Consider the following 24,241-nt stretch of genomic DNA (forward strand, 5'->3'; position numbering starts at 1 on the left):
GTGTTCGAGACCAGCCTGACCAACATGGTGAAACCCCATCTCTACTAAAAATACAAGAATTAGCCGGGTGTGGTGGCATACATCTGTAATCCCAGCTACTTAGAAGGCTGAGGCACAAGAATCACTTGATCCTGGGAGGTGGAGGCTGTGCTGAGCCGAGATCATGCCACTGCACTCCAGCCTGGGAAACAGAGCAAGACTCCATTAAAAAAAAAGAAAGAAATCAAGATCTGGGTGCCAGGTGTGTTTGTTGCTATTGAGGTGTTGATTTGTTTAGGCTCTCTCTGCTGACACAGTGAGGAAATATATGTGTGTATACTAGCCCATGTATATACATATATTTATAAATATTTATTTAAGTAATCATGACTTCATTTGATGTTTCCAAATCTATTACTATGTAGATTATTCTAGCTTCCTTCCCTTGCTTATCCCACCCAGTGAGAAACCTGGCACCTACCATCTGCCATCCATTATCCTAACTGTCCAACTTTAGCATACATGTATAGTGGCATAAGAATTGTTCACCCTCATGCCTGTGGGAAACGACATTATCAAGTAGAGTACAGTTCTTATGTGCAGCGTCCTTTCCTTCAGTCTTCCAGGCAACACTGATTTCCAAGGTTACTTAGGTTAGCACCTTTTCTTTCCACTCCCTTCAGTGAGGTTGTTTTATACATTTGTAATACAGTTAGATGTTTTTGTCATAGTCTGCATTCTTTCCTGAGAGCCTACAACCTCCTAAATGACTTTTTAAAATTTTGCATACATTAACATTTATCTTTTATTCTATAAAGTACTTTGGATTTTGAGAATTGCATAATGTCAAGTATCCATGAGTATAGCATCATACAGAATATAGTACTTAAAAAATAGATTTATTGTCCTAAAAATTCCTTTGCTTCACCTTTTTAACTTTTTTCCTTCCCCTCAAACCCCTGACAACTGACATTTTCCATGTTATATAATAATTATTGATATATGCTATATAACAACTGTATAGTATATCACCTTTCAGACTAGCTTCTTTCATTTATCAATATGCACTTAAGGTGTCTCCATGTCTTTCTGTGACTTGACAGCTAATTTATTTTTATTACTGAATAATATTCCATTGTATGGATGTACCAAAGTTCGCTTATTCATTCACCTGTTGCAGGTTATCTTTGTTGCTTCTAATTTTTGGTGATTATGAATAAAGCTGCTATGAAAATTCACATGTAGGTTTTTGTGTAGACATAAAGTTTTCAAATCAGTCGTGAAAATCATTAGGAGTGTGATAGCCTGATCATATGGTAAGACTACGTTCAGCTTTGTAAGAAACTGCCAAACTATCTTCCAAAGTGGTGGTACTATGTTGCATTCCCACCATCAGTGGGTGAGAGTTCCTACTACTCTGCATGCTCATCAGCATTTGGTATTGTCAGGTTGTTGGATTTTAGCCATTCGAATAGGTGTGTTATTGTTTTAATTTTTAATTCTCTAATGATGAATTATGCAATTATGTGTATCAAATATGCATATGGAAATGTACATTTGACAAATATGCACTTCCATATGCATATTTGATATCTGTATATCTTTTCTGATGAGTTGTCTGTTCTGGCCTTTTGTTCATTTTTAATTTGGCTTGTTTTCTTATTAAATTTTAACAACTTTTTGTATAGCTTGAATATAAGTCCTTTATCAGATATGCATTTTGCAAAGATTTTTCTCCCATTCCACGGACTGTCTTTATATTCTGTTAACAATTTCTTTTGCTGGCAGAAAATTTTATCTAAATAATGTCCAAAGTTAATTTTTCTTTCATGAATCATGCTTTTGGAGTGACATCTAAAAACATCATCACACACAGGGTCGCACAGAATTCCTCCTATGTTTTCTTCTAGACATTTTATAGTTTTGCATTTTACACTTATGTCTATGATCCATTTTGGATTAATTTGGGGAGAAAGTGCTAGGCTCGTGTTTAGGTTTACTTTCTTTCACATACACTTTTGTTTGTTTCAGCATTGTTAGTAAAAAAAAACTACTCTCCTTTATTTCTTCATTTGTATTTCTTTCTGTCCAATATATATACCTTTCATTTCTTCTTCTTGTATTGTTGCGTATGCTAGGAATTCCAGTGCAATGTTGGGTGGATGTGGTGAACAGTGACATCCTTACCTTGTTTGTGATCTTAGTGGGAAAGTGACCAGCTTCTCACCATTAAGTGATGTTTCCTTGTAGCTAAAAGTTTGCTTATAGATGAACTTTATCAAGTTGAGAAACAGCATCTCTATTCCTAGTTTGCTAAGAATTTTTTCATGAATGGATGTAGGATTTGATAAATGCTTTTACTAGATCCTTTGATATAATCATCTAATTTTTTTTCTTTAGCCTGTTGATATGGTGATTAGAGTAATTTTGAAGTATTGAAACAGCCTTGGATATCTGGGTAGCAGTTTTTAATTTATTTTTTATACAGTTGGATCTGACTTGATATTTTGTTGAGGAATTTTGTGTGTGTGTTCATAAGAGATACTGGTTTGGCCGGGCGCGGTGGCTCACGCCTGTAATCCCAGCATTTTGGGAGGCCGAGGCAGGCGGATCACAAGGTCAGGAGATCGAGACCACGGTGAAACCCCGTCTCTACTAAAAATACAAAAAATTAGCCGGGCGCGGTTGTGGGCGCCTGTAGTCCCAGCTACTCGGGAGGCTGAGGCAGGAGAATGGCGTGAACCCGGGAGGCGGAGCTTGCAGTGAGCCGAGATCGCACCACTGCACTCCAGCCTGGGCGACAGAGCGAGACTCCGTCTCAAAAAAAAAAAAAAAAAAAAGAGAGATACTGGTTTGTAGTTTTCCTTGTCTCCTTTGGTGTCAGAGTAATGCTAGGAGTGTAGAATGAGATAAAAAAGTGTTTTCTCTACTTCTCTTTGTTGGAAGAGATTATGGAGAATTAATATTAATTTTTCCTTCCTTAAATGTTTGGTGGAACTCACCAGTGAAATTATCTGAAAGTAGTGCGTTTTTTTGTTGCTGTTGAAGTCATTAATTATTCATTCAACTTCTTTATTACATACATGTAGACATGGCAATTCAGATAATCTTTTTCTTTTCCTGTGATTTTTGATAGTTTCTATATTTCAAGGAATTGGTTCATTTTGTCTAGTTATCAAATTTGCAGACAGAGTAGTCATGGTATTCCTTTAGTATTCTTTTAATGTCCAAAGAATCAGTAATGATGATTCCTTCTTCATTTCTGATATTAGTAATTTGTGTCTTCTCTTTTTTTTTTGGTGCAGTTTGGTTTGAAGTTTGTGCCAATTTTATTGATATCTTAAAAAGCTTTTGGTTTCAGTGATTTTCTCTACTTTTTTCCATTGTATATTTCATTAATTCAGATCTAGTTTTTATTACTTTTGTTATTCTGCTTGTTTTAGACTTAAATTGTTCTCTTTTTGGTTTCCTGAAATGGAATCTTAGGTTGTTGAAATTAGATACGTCTTTCTTTATAATATGTACATTTTAATGCTATTAATAGTCCTCTAAGGTTTGCATTTCCTGCATCTCACAAATTTTGATAAGTGGTATTTTCATTTAGTTCAAAATATTAATTTTCATTTATCTTGATAATTCCTCTTTGATCCATGTGCTGTTTAAAAGTACGCTGTTTAATTTTCAGATATTTGGGGAAAGCTATTTTACTGTTGTTGACTTCTAATTTTATTCCACTGTGGTCTGAAAGATCTTTTGTGTTTTTATTTTTTACATTTGTTAATGTGTGTTTTATGGCCTAGAATGTGGTCTAATTTGATGACTGTTCCATGAGAGTTTGAGAATAATGCGTATCCTACACATTAGATGGGTTATTCCAGTTAGATCAAGTTGACTGTTATCCTTACTGATACAGATTGGGAACACTGATATAGATATGAATTGAAAATGCTCTGTTTAAGGTACATATGCTTCACATGAAGCAATATAGTGTTATTCAAAGTTCAACTTATATTAGTTAAAATTGTATATTGTGAGCTCTAGGACAACCTAAAATTTTAAAAAATATAAACATATTGTTTTGATACCCTAGTGATAGCCTAATGGAGGAGCTAAATTGGAATTGTATAAAATACTTCATTAAAACCAGAGAAGACAGTAAAAAGAGGTATCTGTGGTGACGAGAAGAAACAAAGAAAAGTGGAATTAATGAATGGAAACAGATACAAATGTGATATATATTAATCCAACTATATGAATGATCATGTTGAATGTGAATGGTCTAAATATGCCAATTAGAAGAAAGATGGCCAGTGAGGATAAAAAAACAAGATCCAATTATATGTTATCTGTAAGTAACTCATTAAAAAAACAAAGATTTAGATAGGTTGAAAGTCAAGTAATAGAGAATGATATACTATGCCAACACTAATCAAAAGAAAGTGAGAGTAGCTAACTTAATTATAATAGCAGCAGGATACATTACATATTCTTCTTAAGCTCTCATGGAACACTCACAAAATTAGAACACACACTGGGCCATAAACCATACATTAACAAACGTAAAAAACAAAAATACAAAGCATCTTTCAGACCGCAATGAAATAAAATTAGAAACTAACAGCAATAAGACAGCTGGAAAATCCCCAAGTATCTGGAAATTAAACAGCACACCTTAAAATGGCACACAGGTCAAAGAATTCTCAAGATAAATAAAAATTAATATTCTGAAGTAAATGAAAATGAAAATACAACTCATGAAATTTGTGGGATGCAACAAAAGCAGTGCCTGGATATGGCTATTGATAGATGACGTATGCATTTGTTATACAGGAAGAAATATCTAAATTCAGTAACCTGAGTTTCCATCCCTGGAAACTGTAGAAAGATAACAATTTAAGCCTAAAGCAAGCAGAATAACAGATATAATAAAAATTAAATCAGAAATCAATAAAATTGGACACAGAAAAAAAGAAAATTATGGGATCATAACCTGGTTTTTCATAACCTTTTTCAAAAAAGCCAATAAAACTGATAAATGTCTAGCCAGGCTAATCAAGTAAAAAAGAGAGAAAACACAAATTACTAATATTGGAAATGAAAAAGAAGTCACCACTACTGACCCCATAAATATTGAAAGAATCATAAAAAATGCTATGAAAACTATGTCCACAAAATATGTGTCCACAAATTATATAACTTTAACGAAATGGATCAATTCTTTGAAAGACACAAACTACCAAAACTCACAAAGATGAATAATTTTTTTTTTTTTTTTTTTTGAGACAGAGTCTCGCTCTGTCGCCCAGGCTGGAGTGCAGCGGTGCGATCTCGGCTCACTGAAAGCTCCGCCTCTGGGGTTCACGCCATTCTCCTGCCTCAACCTCCCAAGTAGCTGGGACTACAGGGGCCCGCCACTGCACCCGGCTATTTTTTTTGTATTTTTAGTAGAGACAGGGTTTCACTGTGTTAGCCAGGATGATCTCGATCTCCTGACCTCATGATCTGCCCGCCTCTGCCTCCCAAAGAGTTGGGATTACAGGCGTGAGCCACAGCGCCCGGCCACAAGGAGGAAAATTTTAATAGGCCTGTATCTATCATAGATGAAGGCCTATTAAATAAATGAAAAGTTCATAAGTTCCCCAAACAGAAACCACCAAGCCCAGATGGCTTCACTGCTGAATTCCACCAAATATTTAAGGGAGGAATTATAGGAATTTTCCACAATCTCTTCCAGAAAACAGGAGCAGAGGGCTCACCTCCTAACACATTCTCTGTGGCTACTGTCAACCTAATACCAAAACCAGATGAAGACATTATCAGAAAGGAAAACTACAGACCAGTGTCTCTCATGAGCACAGATATAAAAATTCTCAACAAACGATTAGAAAACGGAATCCAACAATGTTTAAACAATATTATACACTACAACTGCTAAGCTGAATTATGTTCTCCCAAAAAGATACTAGCAAATCCTAAACCCTGGTCCCTGTGAAGGTGAATTTATTTGAAAACAGCCATTTTAGATATAACCAAGTTAAGATGAGGTCATTAGGGTGGGCCCTAATCCAACATGTCTGGTGTCCTTATATGAACAGGAGGAGAGACCCAGAAACAGAAACATGCAGGGAAGATGGTCATGTGAAGATGGAGGCAGAGTCTCAAGTGATGTTTGTACAGGACCGGGAACACCAAGGATGGCCAGCAACACTAAAAGCCAGGAGAGAGCGCCCTGGAACAGGCTCTAGTATAGCATCATGTGACAAATAGCAGGCCCTGAAAGAAATCAACACATTTTGCCCCAAAATATATTTCTTTGATGTATTTTTTTTTTTTTTTTTTTTTTTTTTTGAGACGGAGTCTCGCTCTGTCGCCCAGGCTGGAGTGCAGTGGCCGGATCTCAGCTCACTGCAAGCTCCACCTCCCGGGTTTACGCCATTCTCCTGCCTCAGCCTCCCGAGTAGCTGGGACTACAGGCGCCCGCCACCTCGCCCGGCTAGTTTTTTGTATTTTTTAGTAGAGACGGGGTTTCACCGTGTTAGCCAGGATGGTCTCGATCTCCTGACCTCGTGATCCGCCCATCTCGGCCTCCCAAAGTGCTGGGATTACAGGCTTGAGCCACCGCGCCCGGCCCTCTTTGATGTATTTTTAAGTGGCCCTGCAAAGCTGTCTCTTGTGGGGGAAATTTACTTTCTGTAGAGAATCTCCTTCTCTTACTACATCTTTTCAGGTCTAGCACCTTTTAAGTACTGATAAGAGGACATTTACCATCTCTGGTCTCTGAGTCCTGCTACCTGGATGCTTCATCTGCATAACAAGAACCTTGGCTTCCACAACCCCCCACTTACATTAACCCAAAGCATTTCTTTCTGTTGATTTCAACTCTTTAGGCAAAACTTAACTCTTTCAACCAATTGCCAGTCAGCAAATCTTTGAATCTACCTATGACCTGGAAGCCGTCTCACCCCACCCCTCCAGAGGTCCCACCTTTCCAGACCAAAACAGTGTAAACCTCGCATGTATTGATCGATGTCTGCCTGTAACTTCTGCCCTCCTAAAATTTACAAAATCAAGCTGTGAAGCAACCACCTGGGCATATGTTCTCAAGACTTCCAGAGGCTGTGTCCCAGACCATGATCTTGACCCTTGGCAAAGTAACTTTCCAAATTGATTGAGACTTGTCTTAGATACTTTTTGGTTTACACTCTATGGCCCCCCACAGCTACTGTGTTACCTGTTAATCAAAATTAGTGACGGACACAGGAGTCTCAATCGATCAAGTTTTATTAAGCCAGAGCTTGAGGGTGTTTTGGGGAAAAACACAAGTCACAGACATATCTGTGTCCAATGTTATCCAAATAGGTTTTCAGGAGGTCTTTGTTCTGTACCCAGGAAGATAAGCATCCTCAGCATGGAACCTGGCAGACTAGTTTTAGGAGCTAGACATAGAGTGCAGACCTAAAGTTACAATGGACACGTCCTTGTTTTATAAGCAGATAGGCACCCTTGAAAGGTTGCAAGGTTTCAAGATGTCGGGAGTCTTTTGCTTTCTGTGGCGGTCTGGCTAATGGATAATGCTTTGGCACAAGACTGTAAAGTGATTATTTATTTGGGTAAAAGATGGCAGCGTTGTGTGATTGTCTCCATGTTTAACCTTCCCTCTGGCATAACAAGTTTGGAGGTCCTGACATGTTCTATTTTCCTCACATACTCTGTCTTGGAATTAGAATGACTGCTGGAGTGTGTCTTGCTCCCGGGGCGAGTAGCCATGGCTCCCCTTCATACCTGAGGTTCAACTGCCACCAAACAACCCTTCCTGGTGGCCCAGCATCCCCAGCTGAGCTGTGAACAGCTGTTACACCCTTTCCCATGGGGCAAACAGTGGTGAAGTGGCTCTACCTCTCCCTCCCCCTCCCCAACACCCCCAGGGCTGAGCTGAAACTGCACACTCCCTCCTGGGGAAAGAGCGCTTAGGCAAAACCGCTTGTCTGCCTCTCTCAGCTGTGGCTGGACCCTTCCCGGAGGGGTCCCTGGGCTGGAGCTGAAGCCACATACTCCCACCTGGGGCAATGACACTTTGACAGTGGCTCCATATACCTCTCTTGGTCGTGGTCGCACCCTGCCCCATAGAACTGGAACAGAAGCTGCACACTGCTTTCCAAGGATACAGGGCTCCCAGTCACTGCTGAGCCCTGCCCCTCAATACAACTCCAGGCACCCCAGGGAAACAGTGCCCTGGCTACCCAGAGCAGTCACAACTCCCTAGTGCCTATGCTGAAGTAATGCCCTGACTCCCAGGAAATGATGGTGTTGCCACCTGGGGTGGTCACACACCCTAGTACCTAAGCTGCAGTAGTGCCCTGCTTCCCAGGGAAATGGTGTCTGGGTTGCACAGAGACCTTCAGGACTCAGTTAAAATGGTACATTTCTCCCTGGGGAATCAGTGCCCTGGCCAAGAGGAACAGCTGCACATCCCTGGGGGAGCTGATGTAGTACTCCACATCCCAGGGAAACAGCAATGACTGAACTGACACACCCGCTCTACAGGCCAAACAACTCTACTACCCTGGTCCTAAAATTCATATGGAGCCACAAGCGATGCCAAATAGCCAAAGCAATCCTGAGCAAAAGGAGCAAAGTTGGAGGCATCACACTATCTGACTTCAAAATATACTACAAAGCAGTAGTAACCAAATAGCACGGCACTGGCATCAAAACACATAAACCAATGGAACAAAATACAGGACCTAGAAATAAATTCATGTATTTACAGCCGACTGATTTTATACAAAGGCTCCAAGAACACTCACTGGGGAAGAAGTCTCTTCAAGAAGTGACGCTGGGAAAACTGGACATCCCTTTACAGAACAGCAAAGCTAGACCTCTCTAACCACATATAACAATCAAGTCAAAGGACCTCTCTAACCACATATAACAATCAAGTCAAAGTGAATTAAACTCTTAAACGCAAGACTTGAAACAATGAAATAACTAGGAGAAAGCAGGGAAATGTTACAGGACATTAGTCTGAGCAAGGATTTTCTGGAAAAGATCTCAAAAGCACAGGCAACAAACACAAAAGTAGACAAATTGGATTATATCAAACTAAAAAACTTCTGCACAGCAAAGGAAACAATCAACCGAGTGAAGAGACAGACTACTGAATGGAAGAAAAGATTTCCAAACTAATTATCCACAAGGGATAATATCTAGAATACACAAGGAACTCAAACAACTCAACAGCAAAAAACAAAAACAAAAACAATCCAATTTAAAAACGGACAAATGAGCTGAATAGAGATTGCTCAAAAGAAGACATGCAAACAGCCAACAGGAATATGAAAAAAATGCTCATCATCACCAATCATCAGAGAAATGCAAATCAAAACCACATTGAGGTATCACCCCAGTTAGAATGGCCATTATCAAAAAGGCAGAAATAACAAAGGCTGGCACAGATGCAGAGAAAGAGGAACTCATACACTGCACATGGATGCAGAGAAAGAGGAACTTATACACTAGTACAGCCATTATGGAAAAGCACCATGGAGGGTCCTCTAGAAGTACTATATCATCCAGCAATCCCACTGCTGGGTGTATACCTAATCAATGAAAATCAGTATGTCAAAGAGATATCTACAGTCCCATGCTTATTGCAGCCTTATTTACAATATCCAAAATGTTGAATCAACCTAAGTGTTCAACAACAGATAAATGGATACGGAAACTGTGGTACACATATACAATGGAATATTATTCAGCCATTAAATAAATGAAATTATTTCATTCATGGCAGCATGGATGAGTGTGGAGGATATTATGTTAAGTTAAGTGAAATAAGCCAGGCACAGAAAGACAAATACCACATGTTCTCACTCATATGTGGAAGCTAAAAGATCTCATAGAAATAGGGTAGAAAGTGGTTACTAGAGGCTGGGAAGGGTAGGGAGGAAGATGAAATGGCCAGAAGTTGGTTAACGAAGGCAAAAGTATGGCTAGATAGGAGGAGTAAGTCCTAGTGCTCTATACCACTATAGGGTGACTATAACTAACAGGAATTTATTGTATATTTTCAAATAGCTTAGAAGAGAGGATTATGAATGATCCCAAAACAAAGAAATGATAAATGTTTGAGGTGACAGATATGCTCATTACCCTAATTTGATAATTACACATTATATACATGTATGGAACCATCACACTGTACCACATACATATGTGGAAGTATGATGTGGCCATTAAAAATAATAATGCAAGAAAAAAGAAAAAGACAAGAAAAGGAAATAAAAGGTATACAGATTAAGAAGAAAAAAATAAAACTGTCTGTGTTCACGAATTATGATTGCCTATGTAGAAAATCCCAAAGAATTAACCAAAACCAAACCAAAACAAAAAGCCCTGGAACTTGTAAGTGAGATGACAAGGTCACAGACTACTGAGTTACTACAGAAAGGTCAATTGATTTTCTAAATATCTGTAATAATCAATTAAATTTTGATTCCAGACACAGCAGCTTCGAGAGGCAGTATGTGTTCTGGGCAGCCACCAGGGCCCCCGCCACCCACACCGGGGTTCCTGGGCCAGGCTGTGCTCCCTCAGGCAGCTCCAGGCACTCCGAGGCCTTCTACCAGCACTTTGGTGGATGAGTTGGAGTCACCGTTTGAGGCCTGCTTTGCTTGTCTGGTGAGTCAGGATTGTCGATGGCACTGATCAGGAAGAAATGCCAACTGGTGTTGATGAGTGTATCCAGAAGTTTCTGGCCGTTGTAAGACAGAACGTTTTTTCCTAGAAAAAAAGACTGTTAAATTATCTGATTAAAAAAAAAAAAAAAAACAGAGCAAGTTGTCAAAGAGTTCATCATGTTGACTCATTTCCTGATGTGAATACTTGAATAACAATGCAAGATGTCTCGGAATTAAGGAATGAGTTACAGCGGAAAGGCACACTGGCCCAGAAGCACTTGACAAAGCTGAGGCATTGGCAGCAGGAGCTGGAGGACAGCAGCGTCCAGCAGAAAAAAAACAGCCAGCACCCCTCAGGGCTCCTCAACTTACCTTCAGCAGCCATCTGCCAATACTACCGAGTCCTAATTAGGGAAAAGGAGTGGGGGGAAAGCAAAAAGAGAAGGCAGATAAGCTGTAAACCTGCCTTTCTTCATGACACAGGACACACAGCCTTCCTGCACAAATAACTCATCATCTTCCTGCACTCAACTTATCACCAGACCCTCAGCTGATAGAAAAATGCAAGTTAGCTCACCACAACCTTGGCATTAGCAGCACTGCACAAAGCCCTCTCCAGCACACAGCATAAGCACCATCCTATAAAATCCCAGCAAGCCTTTGTCTCCTTGTAGTCAGCCCCTCTCTTGCTGATCTGCCCATTGCTTTCTTACAACATAGTTTCATACTTTCTCTAATAAATCTGCCTTTCTTTACCTACAACTGCTTTGGTAAATTCCTTTACCATCAGTGCCACTGGCCCCAGATACTCACTACCTATGGCCAATATCCCTGCACCTTTGAAACTGACCTGAGTGAAAGAGCAGAGGCTGTCGGCCTGAGAATTGGCTGGTGTGTGAGGTAGCTCCACACTGGGCTGTTTTTGTCTTCCTGAGCCTTGAAGGCCCCACCCGACACGTGCTGACATCCACTCCAGTTCCTGGTCTGACCTGGATGCTGCCTGGTCCCAGAAGCCTTGCCGCGCACTTTCTGCTGCATCCCTGGGCACAGGGCTTCTCTCTTCTGCTGCTCTTGCTGGCTCTCCCTCGTGGGTTGGTGCTGTGTGTCTGTCTCTGTGCCCCTCACTAATTGCACACCTATGACAGGTAGACATTATTCCTCTTAAATATACAGGGACCTTATCTTCTTTATCGCTGATACACAATGCTTATTACTCTGTGTGTGTGTGTGTTTGTGTGTGTCCGTGCATGTGCGGTATCTGGCACGTGGACCTGTGATTAACAGGCTGAGGCCAACACATCCCCTCGGTGAGAATACACAGGTTAAACAAGCTCTTAAAAAGCTCATATGAGATGACCTCAAGGTTGTTAACCTGATCATCACATGGTAATTAGAAACTCGGGCAGCTTTAGATTTTTTGATTAAAAACTTAAATAAACAGATTAAGTTTTAGGCATTCTTTCAAATGTGTTCTCAGTGAAAAGATTATTGGGAACTCTTCTACTTGGTGCTTAGTGAAAATATTTTGAATTAATGTGTGTACCAACCAGTTGTTGCCATTCTTTATTAAATTCAAAGGTTTTATGTCAAATAGAAATTTCTCAAGAAAATTTCAAACTTCAAATACAAATTACCATTTGTAATGGCACCAAAAAGTGAAATATTTAGGTATTAATCAAACAAAATATGTATGGGTTCTGTTGTAGAAAACTTCAGAATTCTGATTTGAAAGTCAAAGAAGTTCTGATGAGAGGAGAATCTGTCAATCCATGTTTGTGGACTGGAAGACTCTGTTGTCAAGATGTGAATTCTTCCCAACTTGATCTGTGGATTTAATGCAATTCCAATCAAAATCCCAGCAAACTTCTTTGAAGATCTGAACAAACAGATTTTAAGTTTATATAGAAAGTCAAAAGACTCAGAATATCCAAGGAAATATTGAAGAAGAACAAAATAGAATCTAACACTACCTGACTTCAAGACTCAAAGTTACAGTAATCACAGCAGTGGGTCCTGTTGGAAGAACAGACATACAGATCAGTGGAAAGGAACGGAGAGCAGAGAAATAGATCTTCCCAGATATTGTCAAATGATCTTCCACAAAGGAAAAAGAGAATCCAATAGACAATAGATAGTCTTTCCAACAAATGGTGCTGGCACAATGAAAAGTCCACAGGCAAAAAAAAGGAAGGAGGAAGGAAGATGAATCTAGTTACTGATCTTAACCCTTCACAAATCATAAGTCAAAATGGAACACAGGAGGAAATGTAAAAATGCCAAACTATAAAACTCCTAGAAGAAAACAGAAAACATAGTTGAAAATCTAGGTAACTTTGCATTTGGAGATGAGTTTTGTGATCTAACACCAGAAGTACAGTCTGTGAAAGAAAATCATCATAACTGGACTTTATTAAAATTGATAATTGCTCCACAAACAACATCTAAAAGAATGTAAAAACAAGACATAGATTGGGAGAAAATCTTTGCAAAACACATGAGTGACAAGAACTGGCATCCAAACTGTACAAAGAGGGTTGGGTGCAGTGGCTCACACCAGTAATCCCAGCACTTTGGGAGGTTGAGGTGGGAGGAACGCTTGAGCCCAGGAATTCGAGACCAGCCTGCACAACATAGTGAGACCATCTCTACAAAAAATGAAAAATTAGCTGGCTGTGATGGCTGTGCCTGCAGTCCCAGGTACTCAGGAGGCTAAGAAGCTTAGGCTTAAGCTCAGGAGGTTGAGGCTGCACTGAGCCATAATGGCACCACTGCACTCCAGCCTGGGTGACAGAGTGAGACCCTGTCTCAAAAACAAACAAAACAGCCAGGCGTGGTGGCTCACGTCTGTAATCCCAGCACTTTGGGAGGCCGAGGCGGGCGGATCACGAGGTCAGGAGATCGAGACTATCCTGGCTAACACAGTGAAACCCCGTCTCTACTAAAAATACAAAAAATTAGCCGGGCGAGGTGGCGGGCGCCTGTAGTCCCAGCTACTGGGGAGGCTGAGGCAGGAGAATGGCGTGAACCCAGGAGGCAGAGCTTGCAGTGAGCCGAGATGGCGCCAGCGCACTCCAGCCTGGGCGACAGAGCGAGAATCCGTCTCAAAAAAAACAAAAACAAAAACAAAAACAAAAACAAAAACACAACAAAAAAACCCCAACAAAACAAACAAAATACATGAAGAACACTCAGAACTCAGTAATGAACTCTTAAAACTCAGAAAACAAACAGCCCAATTAAAAAATGGGTAAAAAAAATCTGAATACACACCTGACCAAAATGGATACACAGATGGCAAAAATATAGGAAAGATGCTCCATACCGCGTGTTAGGAGGGAGCTGCAGACTGAAGCCGCGGTGAGAAGCCTGTACACACCCACGGGAACGTGGGGCACCCACGTGACTGATGACATCGAGGCCTGGGAGCAGCAGGAGCCCCGTGCCTGTGTCCGGCAGGAGCGCCCGATGGCAGAGCGGCCTGGGGCAGCTCGGTGTTTCTCACAGAAGTCGCCACAGCCCCACACAGACCCCAGCGTCACAGTCCTTGGCGGACCCAGCTGATGGGAAAACTCCCCAGAAACAGGGTCTACGTGGAGAGGATCTAAAGAGGATGAGGGCCAAGTCCTGAGCCCTCACCCCACTGGGGTGGCAGCCCCGGCTCCAGGCCAGCCCAGCACCCTGGTGTTCTCCCAGGCAGGCAGCTGCAAGCCCTGGACCCACCTGTTCTTCCTGAAGGTCCACAAGAGCATCAGCAGCACCATCGTGAACATTCTGTTCCGCTTCCGGTGGAAGCACCGCCTCACCTTTGCTCTGCCTTCCCAGCAAGCCGCCCATTTCTTCTACCCGGTCTGCTTCTAGGCCAGCGTGGTGGAGGGCTTCTCCAGGGGCAGGAACCCTCATTTCAATATCATGTGCAGGCACCTGAGGTTCCAGCCCACTGAGGTGAGTCCTGGGCCCTGAGACTGGGGTGTGGGAGGAGAAGGTGATGGCTCACACTCTAGGTGGATGCCACCTGCACACAGGACCCCAGGAGACCCCACAGGTGTGGAAAAGCATTCCGTCTTCCAAGAATGAGAGCCCTGCGCTTCTCTCCTGGAGAACCTGGTGCCCTGAGCAGGGAGGGGAGGTGGCTGCAGGCAGAGCGCTGGGGTGGCCATTCCTGTCCTGAAGGTTCTGGGAAGTGGTCCGTGGGGGACCCCGAGTTCAGATAGAAGGGTGGGGCTCACCTCCTCCGGGGCCTCTGGATGGACAGGCCAGAGCTCCAGAGGCCCAGGGCGATGGAACCTCTGCATGGGTGGGGCTCAAGGCGACTCCTGCCCTTGCAGCCATTGGAGCGTCCCCAGAGCCAGCCGCCCTCGTGGGCACACAGGCCCTTCCCTGCCCACACGCGACACATCCTGACCTGCGACACTTTCTCCTTCACCATCCTGAGGGACCCAGCCCGGGACTTGGAGTCCGCCTTCTACAAGACGGCCTCGCCCTTTGTCCATGCCTGGAGCCTGCGACACTTCCTGGCCCACACCCGCGCCTTCTACGACCCCCGGCGGCCCGACAGCCACTGTGGCCGCAACCTCATGGCCTCGGACCTGGGCTTCGACCACAACGCGCCGCCGCCTTGTGGGGGTGCAAGCGGTGGCCCCGCGCTTCCACCTGGTGCCATCGCCCAGCACCCAGACGAGTCCCTGGGGCTGCTGCGCCGCGCTGTGCTGGGGTCTGGATGACCTGGTGGCCTTCCCCGCCCACAGGCGCGCGGCCTTCGCCCGGAGCCGCTGGAGCCGCGCGTGGAGCGCAGGGAGCGCGCCTAGAACGCGCTGGACCTGGCGTTCTGTGCGACCTTGAACCTCACTCTGTGGGCGCGGGTGGGCGCGCTGGGGGCCGCGGGGCTGCGGCCGGAGGTGGCGGCGCTGGGGCGCGGTGGGCGCGCACCTGCCTCCCTCATAGCGAGGCCGCGGGGCCGGGCGCGGAGTTTGACCCGCAGCTGGCGCCGCTGCAGCACGACCTGGCGCCCATCCTGGGCTACCAGCTGCGGCCAGACCTGGACCCGGCCAGCCGCCGCCACGGCCGGGACCTGGCCACCCCCGAGCTGCAGTTCGCCAGGCGCCTGTACCTGACCAGTTCCCGGGTCGGGTGTGGGATCCCGGGCGCCCTGGGGGACCAGAGCCCCCGGCCAGGCTGCCTCGCGCCGCAGTCCCAGGCCCAGGGGAAAATGCGGGCCGTGTTCAGAGGAGGACGGGGGTCCTTGGGGCCCTGGAACAGAAGACCGCGCCCTCAGCCCCTGCTACGTGGGACCCCACAGGGCGGGAGACAGTGGCCAGGAGCCGCAGCTGAACCTGCGCTGTCCCGGTCCCTTTTCTGCGCATCCTTCCGCAGGGCGGCGAAACCTGTTTTTAGCGACTTGCTTTTCTTTCAGTCTACTTGAAAGCCATGTAGGTCGTCCATGGCAGATGCACGATTCCAAGTCATTTTGGCAGGTTTTTTTTTTTTTTTTTTTTTTTTTTTTTTTTCCCGGGAGTTTTGTTCTTGTTGCTCAGGCTAGAGTGCAGTGGAATGATCTCGGCTCACTGCAACCTCTGCCTGTCTCAGCCTCCCGAGTAGCTGGGACTACAGGCACGCGCCACCACGCCCTGCTAATTTTTGTATTTTTTTTTTTTTTTTTTTTTTTTTTAGTAGAGACAGGGTTTCACCATGTTGGCCAGGATGGTCCCGATCTCTTGACCTCATGGTTCGCCCGCCTCGTCCTCCTAAAGTGCGGGGATTAGAGGCCTGAGCCACCGCGCCCGGCATTTTGGCAGCTTTTAATGTGGAGAAGGCTCTTTCTGCTGAGGGAACGTTCCGGAGATGTTGGGAGGGTCTCATAGGCTGTGACGAGCTGGGAAGCTGCTCTGCTGAGCCACCTGGAGTCGCAGATTTTAGCACATCTAGAGCAGATGAGCAGCTATTCCCACAAATGTTCACGCTTCAGACAGATCACTTTTTGGATCATAAGTTTGAGTGTGGTTTTAGAGGCAAATCTATCCTGATTATGTTTCCCCTGACGTTTCCTGTACTTGTGGAGCTCATAGGAGAGACTGAAGGTGAATTCACGATTATACACAACTTACAACGTCTGTTTGTGAATTCTAACAGTGTATCTTCAACTGTAAGAAAATGTATTTCGAAACTTCTGCATTATTACCTGGATACTCCAACATCTTATATGAAAATTGTGCTCATTTCTGTCAAATGCAGTGGCCCTTGCTTCAAGCCTTGTGGATTTTGTTGAGAATTTCGAGATTTTCAGAAATTCTAAGCTGGAGTAACTCTAACAGCCTCCTGGTTACTTCACGGAGAGGTGGCTGTGTCTGCTCCTCCCAGGCTCAGGTACTGACAGCTCCTGCCTGAGCACCGGGACCTCCCTCCTGGAGGGATCTGTGCAGAGGCTGCAGGCACTCCTGGGGGAACAGACACACCTCCGGCACCCAGGGGCTGGGTGCTGCCAGCCGAGGAGAAGCCCCTCTCCTTCCTGGGGCCCCACCCCCTGCTGCTGCTTCTGCGGCTGACATGTGACACCCAGGCACGGCCAGGCCCTCAAGCAGAACGCCTGTGAGGGGAGCTGGTTGGCCCCACCCCCTCAGCTCCCCTGTGTGCTCAGCAGTCCTTTGCCTGGCAGCATCTGGCAGCCCCATCGGGGCCTCTGGAAGACACACAGGACTGGCTCTCAGGCGTGTGCCAGGGCTCCTGTCCCCACTCCACAGCAGGGAAGAGGAGCCCGGGGCTCCAGAAAGAGTCAGCTCTTTGCCTGGGTGGGAGGGGCTTTATGGCGGGGAGGAGGGTGTGTTTGTGAAGGGGCAGCCTCGGGGTGGGGGAGATTCTTCTTTCTCTCCCTCCACCAGATGCTGGTCCAGGAAAATGTGGCCTCACCGGCATCCCCAGGGAGAAGCCCACGCACCATGAGACGGGAATAATGCAGGGTGGTTGGAGGGGAGCGGACATTCCAGGCAGCCCCTTCTCATCTCTAGGAAGAGGAAACCCTGCAGGAGCCCGGGGCTGACAGGACCCCACACACCAGGGTGTGGCCGCGCTGGCTGAGACCGCCTGGACCCCACAGGGCTCTGGGTGTGCCCCGGTGTCTCCTGCGGCCTCACGATGCGCTCATTAGCATACGCATCACACCCCCACCGCGCACGACGGCTCCAGAACACCCAGATCTGTGCAAAAATGGGCGGCCCTGCAGCTCGGAGACATCTCCACCTTTTCCAGGAATCCTGTGGATTCTCCTCCGGCCCCAGCGCCCCTGCGTGGGACGGACTCTAGAGGGCGCCACACTCCCTTTCTCCAGTGGGAGCTTCGGCCTTCGCAGGAACTCTCTGCCTTTCACTATTTGCCGACTCGCCCCTGATTCCTTCTCGCGGTGTTGTGGAGAGCCTGGACGCTGGCTGGGTAGAGGTCTCACTGGGGGTTGGGGTGTCCCCTAGCCCACCGAATCGGGGACATCTCCCTGCTTTCTCCTCTCCTCCTTCCCCCATAGCAGAGCAGCTGGGCCCACCAGAGGACGGGGTGTGGCCTGCGGCAGGACCACCACCACCTCACTCACTCCCTCTGGACGGGGCAGCAGGACCCGCAGCAGAGGGACCCTTGTCTCTTTTGGGTGGAAGTTTCCGGACTGGCCCTGTTCTTTGGGAAGGAAATGGCTGGAGGCGCCATGTCTCCAGGTCCCAGTTCTGCCACAAGGTCCCAGTGAATGACGTGGCTTTGGGTGACGACCAGGCCATGGTCCTGAGGGACGTGAACTCAGGGGCGGTGGGACTGGGTGCCCTGTGCCTGGTTCACACCCACACACAGGCAACGGGAGAAGCCAGGGTACCCCTAGGATTGGTAGAGCAGGGGACCCCACTATGTTGTCTTTGCTCGGTCCCTCCAGGAGAACCAGAGGCCTTTCTTTAAAGCTGAGGCCGATGGACAGGTTCCGGTTTCCTCTGGGTCCAGCTTGGCCCCACAGACCTCTCCCACCCCCTCAGGGGGCATCAGAACTGTGAGGCCCTGTGCTGGGGCCAGAAGGGCCCAAGGTGACCCATGTTCCACGGTGACCTTTGACCTGGCCCAGAGTCCCATAAGCACAGGTCATTACTTTTGATCGGAGGTCAGCTGGGGCTGGGAGGCACCCAGGAGGCGCTTCCAAAGCAGGGGTACAGGACACAGCTTGAGGGAGGCTGGAGGTGGCAAAGCCCAGGCCCCTGGTGCCTGCGCAGGGACCTAGATTCCACCCTGCCCTCATGAGCACAGTGGGGCCTGGTCCCAAAGTTCTCCTCTTAGGGCTCTGCTCCTGGTCTGCATCCAAGTTGATATTCCCTTTCTTCCCAGGCCCAGCACTGCACCCCCAGGGCAGCCTGGATCTCACTGAAGAAGCCCCAGGGAGCAAAGAGCCCAGAATATCAGTGAGCAGGGACCCCCAGCCTCATGTGGGTGACTGTCCCCGGTGGGTTCGTGCCTGTCTCAGCAGAACAGGTGGCTCTGTGCTTCAGTAGGTGTGTTTACCTAGACCTGGGTCTGTGGAGGCAGTCCTTTCTTCCTTTCCATCTTTTTTCCTGTTTAGCTTTCTATCTTTTATATCTGCATGTCTATGTATCCCTTTTCCCATCTATACATCTATCCCCCATCCATCCATCCATCCATCCATCCACCCACCCACCCACCCACCTATTCACTCATCTATCAATATATCTATCTACCTGTCCATCCATGCATCCATTCATCTGTCAATTCATTCATCTTTCCACCCAACCACCCATCTCTCCACCATAGTACCCATCCACACACCCGTTCACTCATCCGTCCATGCATCCATCTATCCAGTCAGTGATTTGCGGCTGTGAATCTGGTGTTCTTTCATTTCCCATCTCTCTCAGCCAATGACTTGGCTCCTCCCTTGTTCCCTCAGATACCCTTGAATGTACCACCTTCTCTGCGGGCCCCGGACCCCTGACTCAAGAATGGTGTCTCCATGGTCATGTGGTTGGGTGTCAATCACAGATCAAGGAACTCCTCACAGCAGCTCTGTTTCTGAAAGGGCTGGTGACACAAGGCAGGGGAAGGACGTTTCAGGCTGAGGCAGGAAAGGCAGAGGTGGGAGCACCGAGTAGAGCCTGCTTTATGCTATTCATAAAATCAAACATCTCTCCTCGTTCGCCGCCGGCTGCTGGGCAAAAACAGCTCTCGGTCGAAAGGCTTCCAACTCAAGAGGCTGGCCTTGCAACAGCAATCTCTGTTGGTACGGGCTCCACACAGGAACGTGGCTTTGCCGTGGGGCCAGGGGCTTGGCGCACCGCTTAAACCAGCTGGCTGGCTTGGCAGCCTCGCAGGCTTGAGCCGTCTCCAGACAGGCGAAGCAGAACTTCGTGTCGCACCGGGAGCACGTCACGTACTTGCAGCGCTCCTTGTGCTCGATGAGCAGCCCGCACTCGGGGCAGGCCCGGATGGAAGGGCAACCTTGGATCGAGCTGTCTGGGAGGTCCTTGGTGGCACAGGTGGCGAGGATGTGCAGGATCGGGTCCCTGCAGTCCTCATTGCCACAGCGGTTCGAAGACAACATAGGCCCTTTCCAGGCCTGCATGCACTGCCAGCAGAAGTCGTAGGGCACACCCCGTATGGTGCAACAGACTGTGCAATGCACCCGAAGCTCGGCTGGATCCTTCCGCTCCACGAGGCTCCTGCAGCCTGGGCACTGTGGGGAGGGGCCTCTCAGAGCAGGTGGAAGGAGCCCTGCCTCCCCCACCACCTCCCTGCGGGGACACAGTGAGGGCCCGGCTGTTGGAGGCAAGGACAGCAGGGCAGTGAAGGACTGCGGGGTACTGAGGTGCCTTTCTGGGGACCAGCATGGCAGGGCTCAGACCTCCCGCACTGTAGGGCAGGGCCACAGGACCTGAGGACTCTCACCACTTTCAGGTTGCAGTAGCGTCTCATTGCAGCCTGGGCAAGTCCTTGCTCGAACTCCTGCTGCTCAGAGTCGCTCAGCTGGGTGCAGCGGCGTACCTCCGGGTAGAGCCACTGGGCCCCACACTTCTTCCCCTTGACTTCCGCAGGGCAGTGGAGTGTGTACTTGCCCTGAAAAGACAGAGTGGGGAGGGCCCAGAGTGCGCCTCACACCAAAGGCCCCAGTGTGGCTGCAGTCCCCACCGCCAGCCCGCCAGGCCCTGTGCAGACTCCCCTGGGACACCGCCCCTCAGGCCCCCACATCCACCTGCCCTCCTGAGGGGTCCTGAGTGTGCTCTGTGCCCCAAACCAGGCCTGTCATGGAGCCCAACGTGCACACCGCATCCCACACGTGGGGCTGCAGCCTCCTGATGAGGACCCAGGGTGCTGCTTCTCAGCCCAAGGAAGCCATTAACTGGATTCTCCCAAAGGAGCTGGGAGCCTGCCTCCCTCCAGATAGGTCAAATCTAGGGGCTCTCCGGCCCCCTCATATGGCAGGGAGGACTCCACATGGCATGGCTGTGGCCGAGCTCCTACCTGTTTTATCAGCTGGAGGCACCAGAGCTTCAGGTTCTCTGGGTCCACTGCGTGCCCACAGCTCATCTCCACCCTGTCCACACCGTCATACTCGTCCCCTGTATGGGCCAAGGGTCCTTGTCAAGGGCACAGTGCGGCAGGACTCTGGCACCCCCAGTCCACACTGTTCTCTGCCAGGGCTGTCGGGGACAGCACAGTCCCTCAGCCTCCTCATCCAGGGTCCTCCTCTCCCTCCACCACTCTCCTCTTGGCCTGAGCACACAGCCTTGTCCCCGGTGCACACAGAGAAGCCAGGGCCTTTTGCAGGGTAGGGCATCTCTGTGGGGTTCCTCTCTGGGCTGCTCCTGGCACTAGAGCAGGTGCCTGTGCCTTTTCAGCCCCCACCCACCCTGCCCCACCCCTCAGGCCTCATCTGCCATGGCCACCCCTTCTCCTGGCCTCCCTGGCTGGTCACCGGATTGCGGGGAGGGCAGCAAGGCCAGGACTGGGTGTGGCAGCAGGACAGGGCAGGGATGGGGACCTCAGCAGCCCTTCAGGGGGCAGTCTCAGGTGTTGGCTGTCAAGGACACAGTGGGGCCGTGAGCCCAGGGAGAGCCACTCCACAGCGTGGGATGGAGAGGGAAGGATGGTGCCACCTCCATCACAGAGATCTTCAGCACAGGAGCCAGTGGAGGAGGCAGGGAGAGGGCTCAGCTTCCCACACACTGAGTCTGACCTTTGGGTTTGAGCAGCACCTGCCCCTGTTGTCATTAGTGCCCCAGATTTAATGGGGGTCCCTGAGAAAGTGGTCTAGAAGCAGCCAAGGACAGAGTCCTGTGTGCAGGACCAGGCTCCGGGGAGCACGAGGAGAAGTCCAGCATGTGTGCACAATGGAGGGTGACCCCTCCTCAGGCTCCTATGCAGAGCCTCTGGGGACTTCCACTTGAGATGAGCCCAGCGCAGAGGGAGGAGGGGCACCTGGAGGCTGTGAGTTCATCCCTGGCTCTGCTGGGCCTGGGAAGGCTTGCTTTCTCCCCGAGCCTGTTTGGCTACAGAGACAGGGTGGGGAAGCTGAGCCCATGCCCGGCAGCTGGGACCCTGGAGGGCCTGGCTTGTGGGGATCCCTGGTGGTCCTAGGGGGCCTGCTGCTCTTCCTGGCCCTGCGTCCAGCACCGAGCCACGTGTGGCTAAGACAGCCCAGGCTTCTGGCTTTGGGTCCTCCCATCTTGGAAGTGGGGCCCTTCCTCGGCCCCTTTGCTCCAGCCTGGAGCTCTGGAGTCACGTTGGATTTATTCCCCCCCACTTTTCCCAGACCCTGCGGGGAGGGGTATCATACCCTGGGGGCTCCTCCCCACCTCCCCAAGGTCCCCCCAAGGTCCCCACCTGCTCTGGCCTTGCCCAGGGAAGACCCTTGTGAACCAAAGTTCTCTGAAAAGGAATCTGGAGGAAAGGGACTTTATTCCAGTGAACAGTTTGTGAACCCTGGAGGCTCAGCCTCCTGTGCTGAAAGAGCAGGGGAGGTCAGAGGCGCTATGGAAAGGAGAGGTGTGATGAGAAGGAGTGCCTTCTGCATCGCTCATTTCACTGGCACTGGTAAGGTTCCGAGGAGCTGGCAAGCGCTGACCATGGAGTGCTGCCCGTGGTGTGGAAAACTCGTCTGAATATTGTAGCCAGACTCCCGGGTCAGGAGATAAAACAGACTTCAGGTTACAGCCGGCGGCGTTCTCAGCTGCCAGGCTCGCCAAGAAGGCTGTTTGGAGTGATGTTTTGTGTTCTGAGTGCTGTCTCCCCCCTGGCTTCTCAGCTCTCTGGCCGAGTATGACAAGAATGACCCAGTTCCTAGGATCAACATCCACACCCTCCCAGCAGGAGCTCTCAGCCCTCCTCTCCCTCCCCCCCTGCAGCCCTCCCCTCCCCCCCTGCAGCCCTCCCCTCCCTCCACCCCCTGCAGCCCTCCCCTCCCTCCCCCCCTGCAGCCCTCCCCTCCCTCCACTCCCTGCAGCCCTCCCCTCCCTCCACCCCCTGCAGCCCTCCCCTCCCTCCACCCCCTGCAGCCCTCCCCTCCCTCCACTCCCTGCAGCCCTCCCCTCCCTCCACCCCCTGCAGCCCTCCCCTCCCTCCACCCCCTGCAGCCCTCCCCTCCCTCCACCCCCTGCAGCCCTCCCCTCCCTCCCCCCCCTGCAGCCCTCCCCTCCCTCCCCCCCCTGCAGCCCTCCCCTCCCTCCCCCCCTGCAGCCCTCCCCTCCCTCCACCCCCTGCAGCCCTCCCCTCCACCCCCTGCAGCCCTCCCCTCCCTCCCCCCCCTGCAGCCCTCCCCTCCCTCCCCCCCCTGCAGCCCTCCCCTCCCTCCCCCCCCTGCAGCCCTCCCCTCCCTCCATCCCCTGCAGCCCTCCCCTCCCTCCACCCCCTGCAGCCCTCCCCTCCCTCCATCCCCTGCAGCCCTCCCCTCCCTCCACCCCCTGCAGGCCTCCCCTCCCTCCACCCCCTGCAGCCCTCCCCTCCCTCCACCCCCTGCAGCCCTCCCCTCCCTCCATCCCCTGCAGCCCTCCCCTCCCTCCACCCCCTGCAGCCACCACCCGCCACTGACCTCACCTCTCACCACCCTTTCCTGGTCCCCCAACTCCAGTCGCCGTGGTCCCGGGTGTCTGGGGTTCTGGGAAACCCAGGTTCTGGGGATCCCAGGCTCCTTCCTCAGTCCTGTGTCTGCCCAGTGTGGAAGCCGCCAGGAAGCTGGCTGTAAGCCAGGTTCTCTCAGACCCCAGCAGCTTGTTTTCAAGTTTAGGAACTTGGGGGGTGACGGGGAGGAACTCCTTTTACATCACCTTTCCAGTCCAAACGCAAGCCTCTAATTAAATCCAGTAGTCCCCCGCCCCACCCCACCCCACCACCGTGTCTGCCCGGACTCACCAGTTATCTCATCTTTGCCCTGCACAAACTTGAGCGGGGGCTCAGGGGCGCTGTGGCTCATGGGGAGCTGGCTTGGGGGCCCTGGGGCTACGGTCTGGCCTTGCACTCTCCACAGCTGGCAGGAGCAGCCAGCAGCTCAGGCTCCAGCCCCACCCCTACCCACCCCTGTCCCGCCCACTGGGGGAGCTGCCTGGGCCACCCCACCCCAAGGG

The 24,241-nt window shown here is 49.3% G+C and overlaps 1 protein-coding gene and 1 long non-coding RNA gene across 6 annotated transcripts; both read right to left on the reverse strand.

Annotated features, from left to right (window-relative positions):
- Window positions 1–7,242: 7,242 nt before the first annotated feature.
- LOC141408252 (uncharacterized) lies at window positions 7,243–11,794 on the reverse strand. Its single transcript, XR_012421661.1, has 2 exons — window positions 11,509–11,794; window positions 7,243–10,761 (listed from the first exon to the last, which is right to left on the reverse strand). It is a non-coding gene; the product is annotated as an uncharacterized lncRNA (long non-coding RNA).
- Window positions 11,795–19,497: 7,703 nt separating this feature from the next.
- LOC102128579 (probable E3 ubiquitin-protein ligase RNF144A-A) lies at window positions 19,498–24,140 on the reverse strand. Of its 5 annotated transcripts, none has more exons than XM_015433081.4 (5): window positions 24,030–24,140; window positions 23,715–23,825; window positions 21,144–21,241; window positions 20,571–20,738; window positions 19,498–20,358 (listed from the first exon to the last, which is right to left on the reverse strand). In XM_015433081.4, the coding sequence occupies exons 1-5, from the start codon at window positions 24,088–24,090 to the stop codon at window positions 19,795–19,797; spliced, it is 1,002 nt and encodes a 333-aa protein (XP_015288567.3). In that variant the 5' UTR covers window positions 24,091–24,140; the 3' UTR covers window positions 19,498–19,794. The 5 variants fall into 5 exon arrangements, with proteins under 5 accessions (XP_015288567.3, XP_073866845.1, XP_073866844.1 ...); XM_074010744.1 differs by having other exon boundaries at window positions 19,678–20,358; window positions 23,715–23,856; XM_074010743.1 differs by having other exon boundaries at window positions 19,678–20,358; window positions 23,715–23,907.
- Window positions 24,141–24,241: the final 101 nt, after the last annotated feature.

The sequence above is a fragment of the Macaca fascicularis genome, chromosome 12 (assembly GCF_037993035.2).
Source record: "Macaca fascicularis isolate 582-1 chromosome 12, T2T-MFA8v1.1".
Classification (NCBI taxonomy): Eukaryota; Metazoa; Chordata; class Mammalia; order Primates; family Cercopithecidae; genus Macaca; species Macaca fascicularis.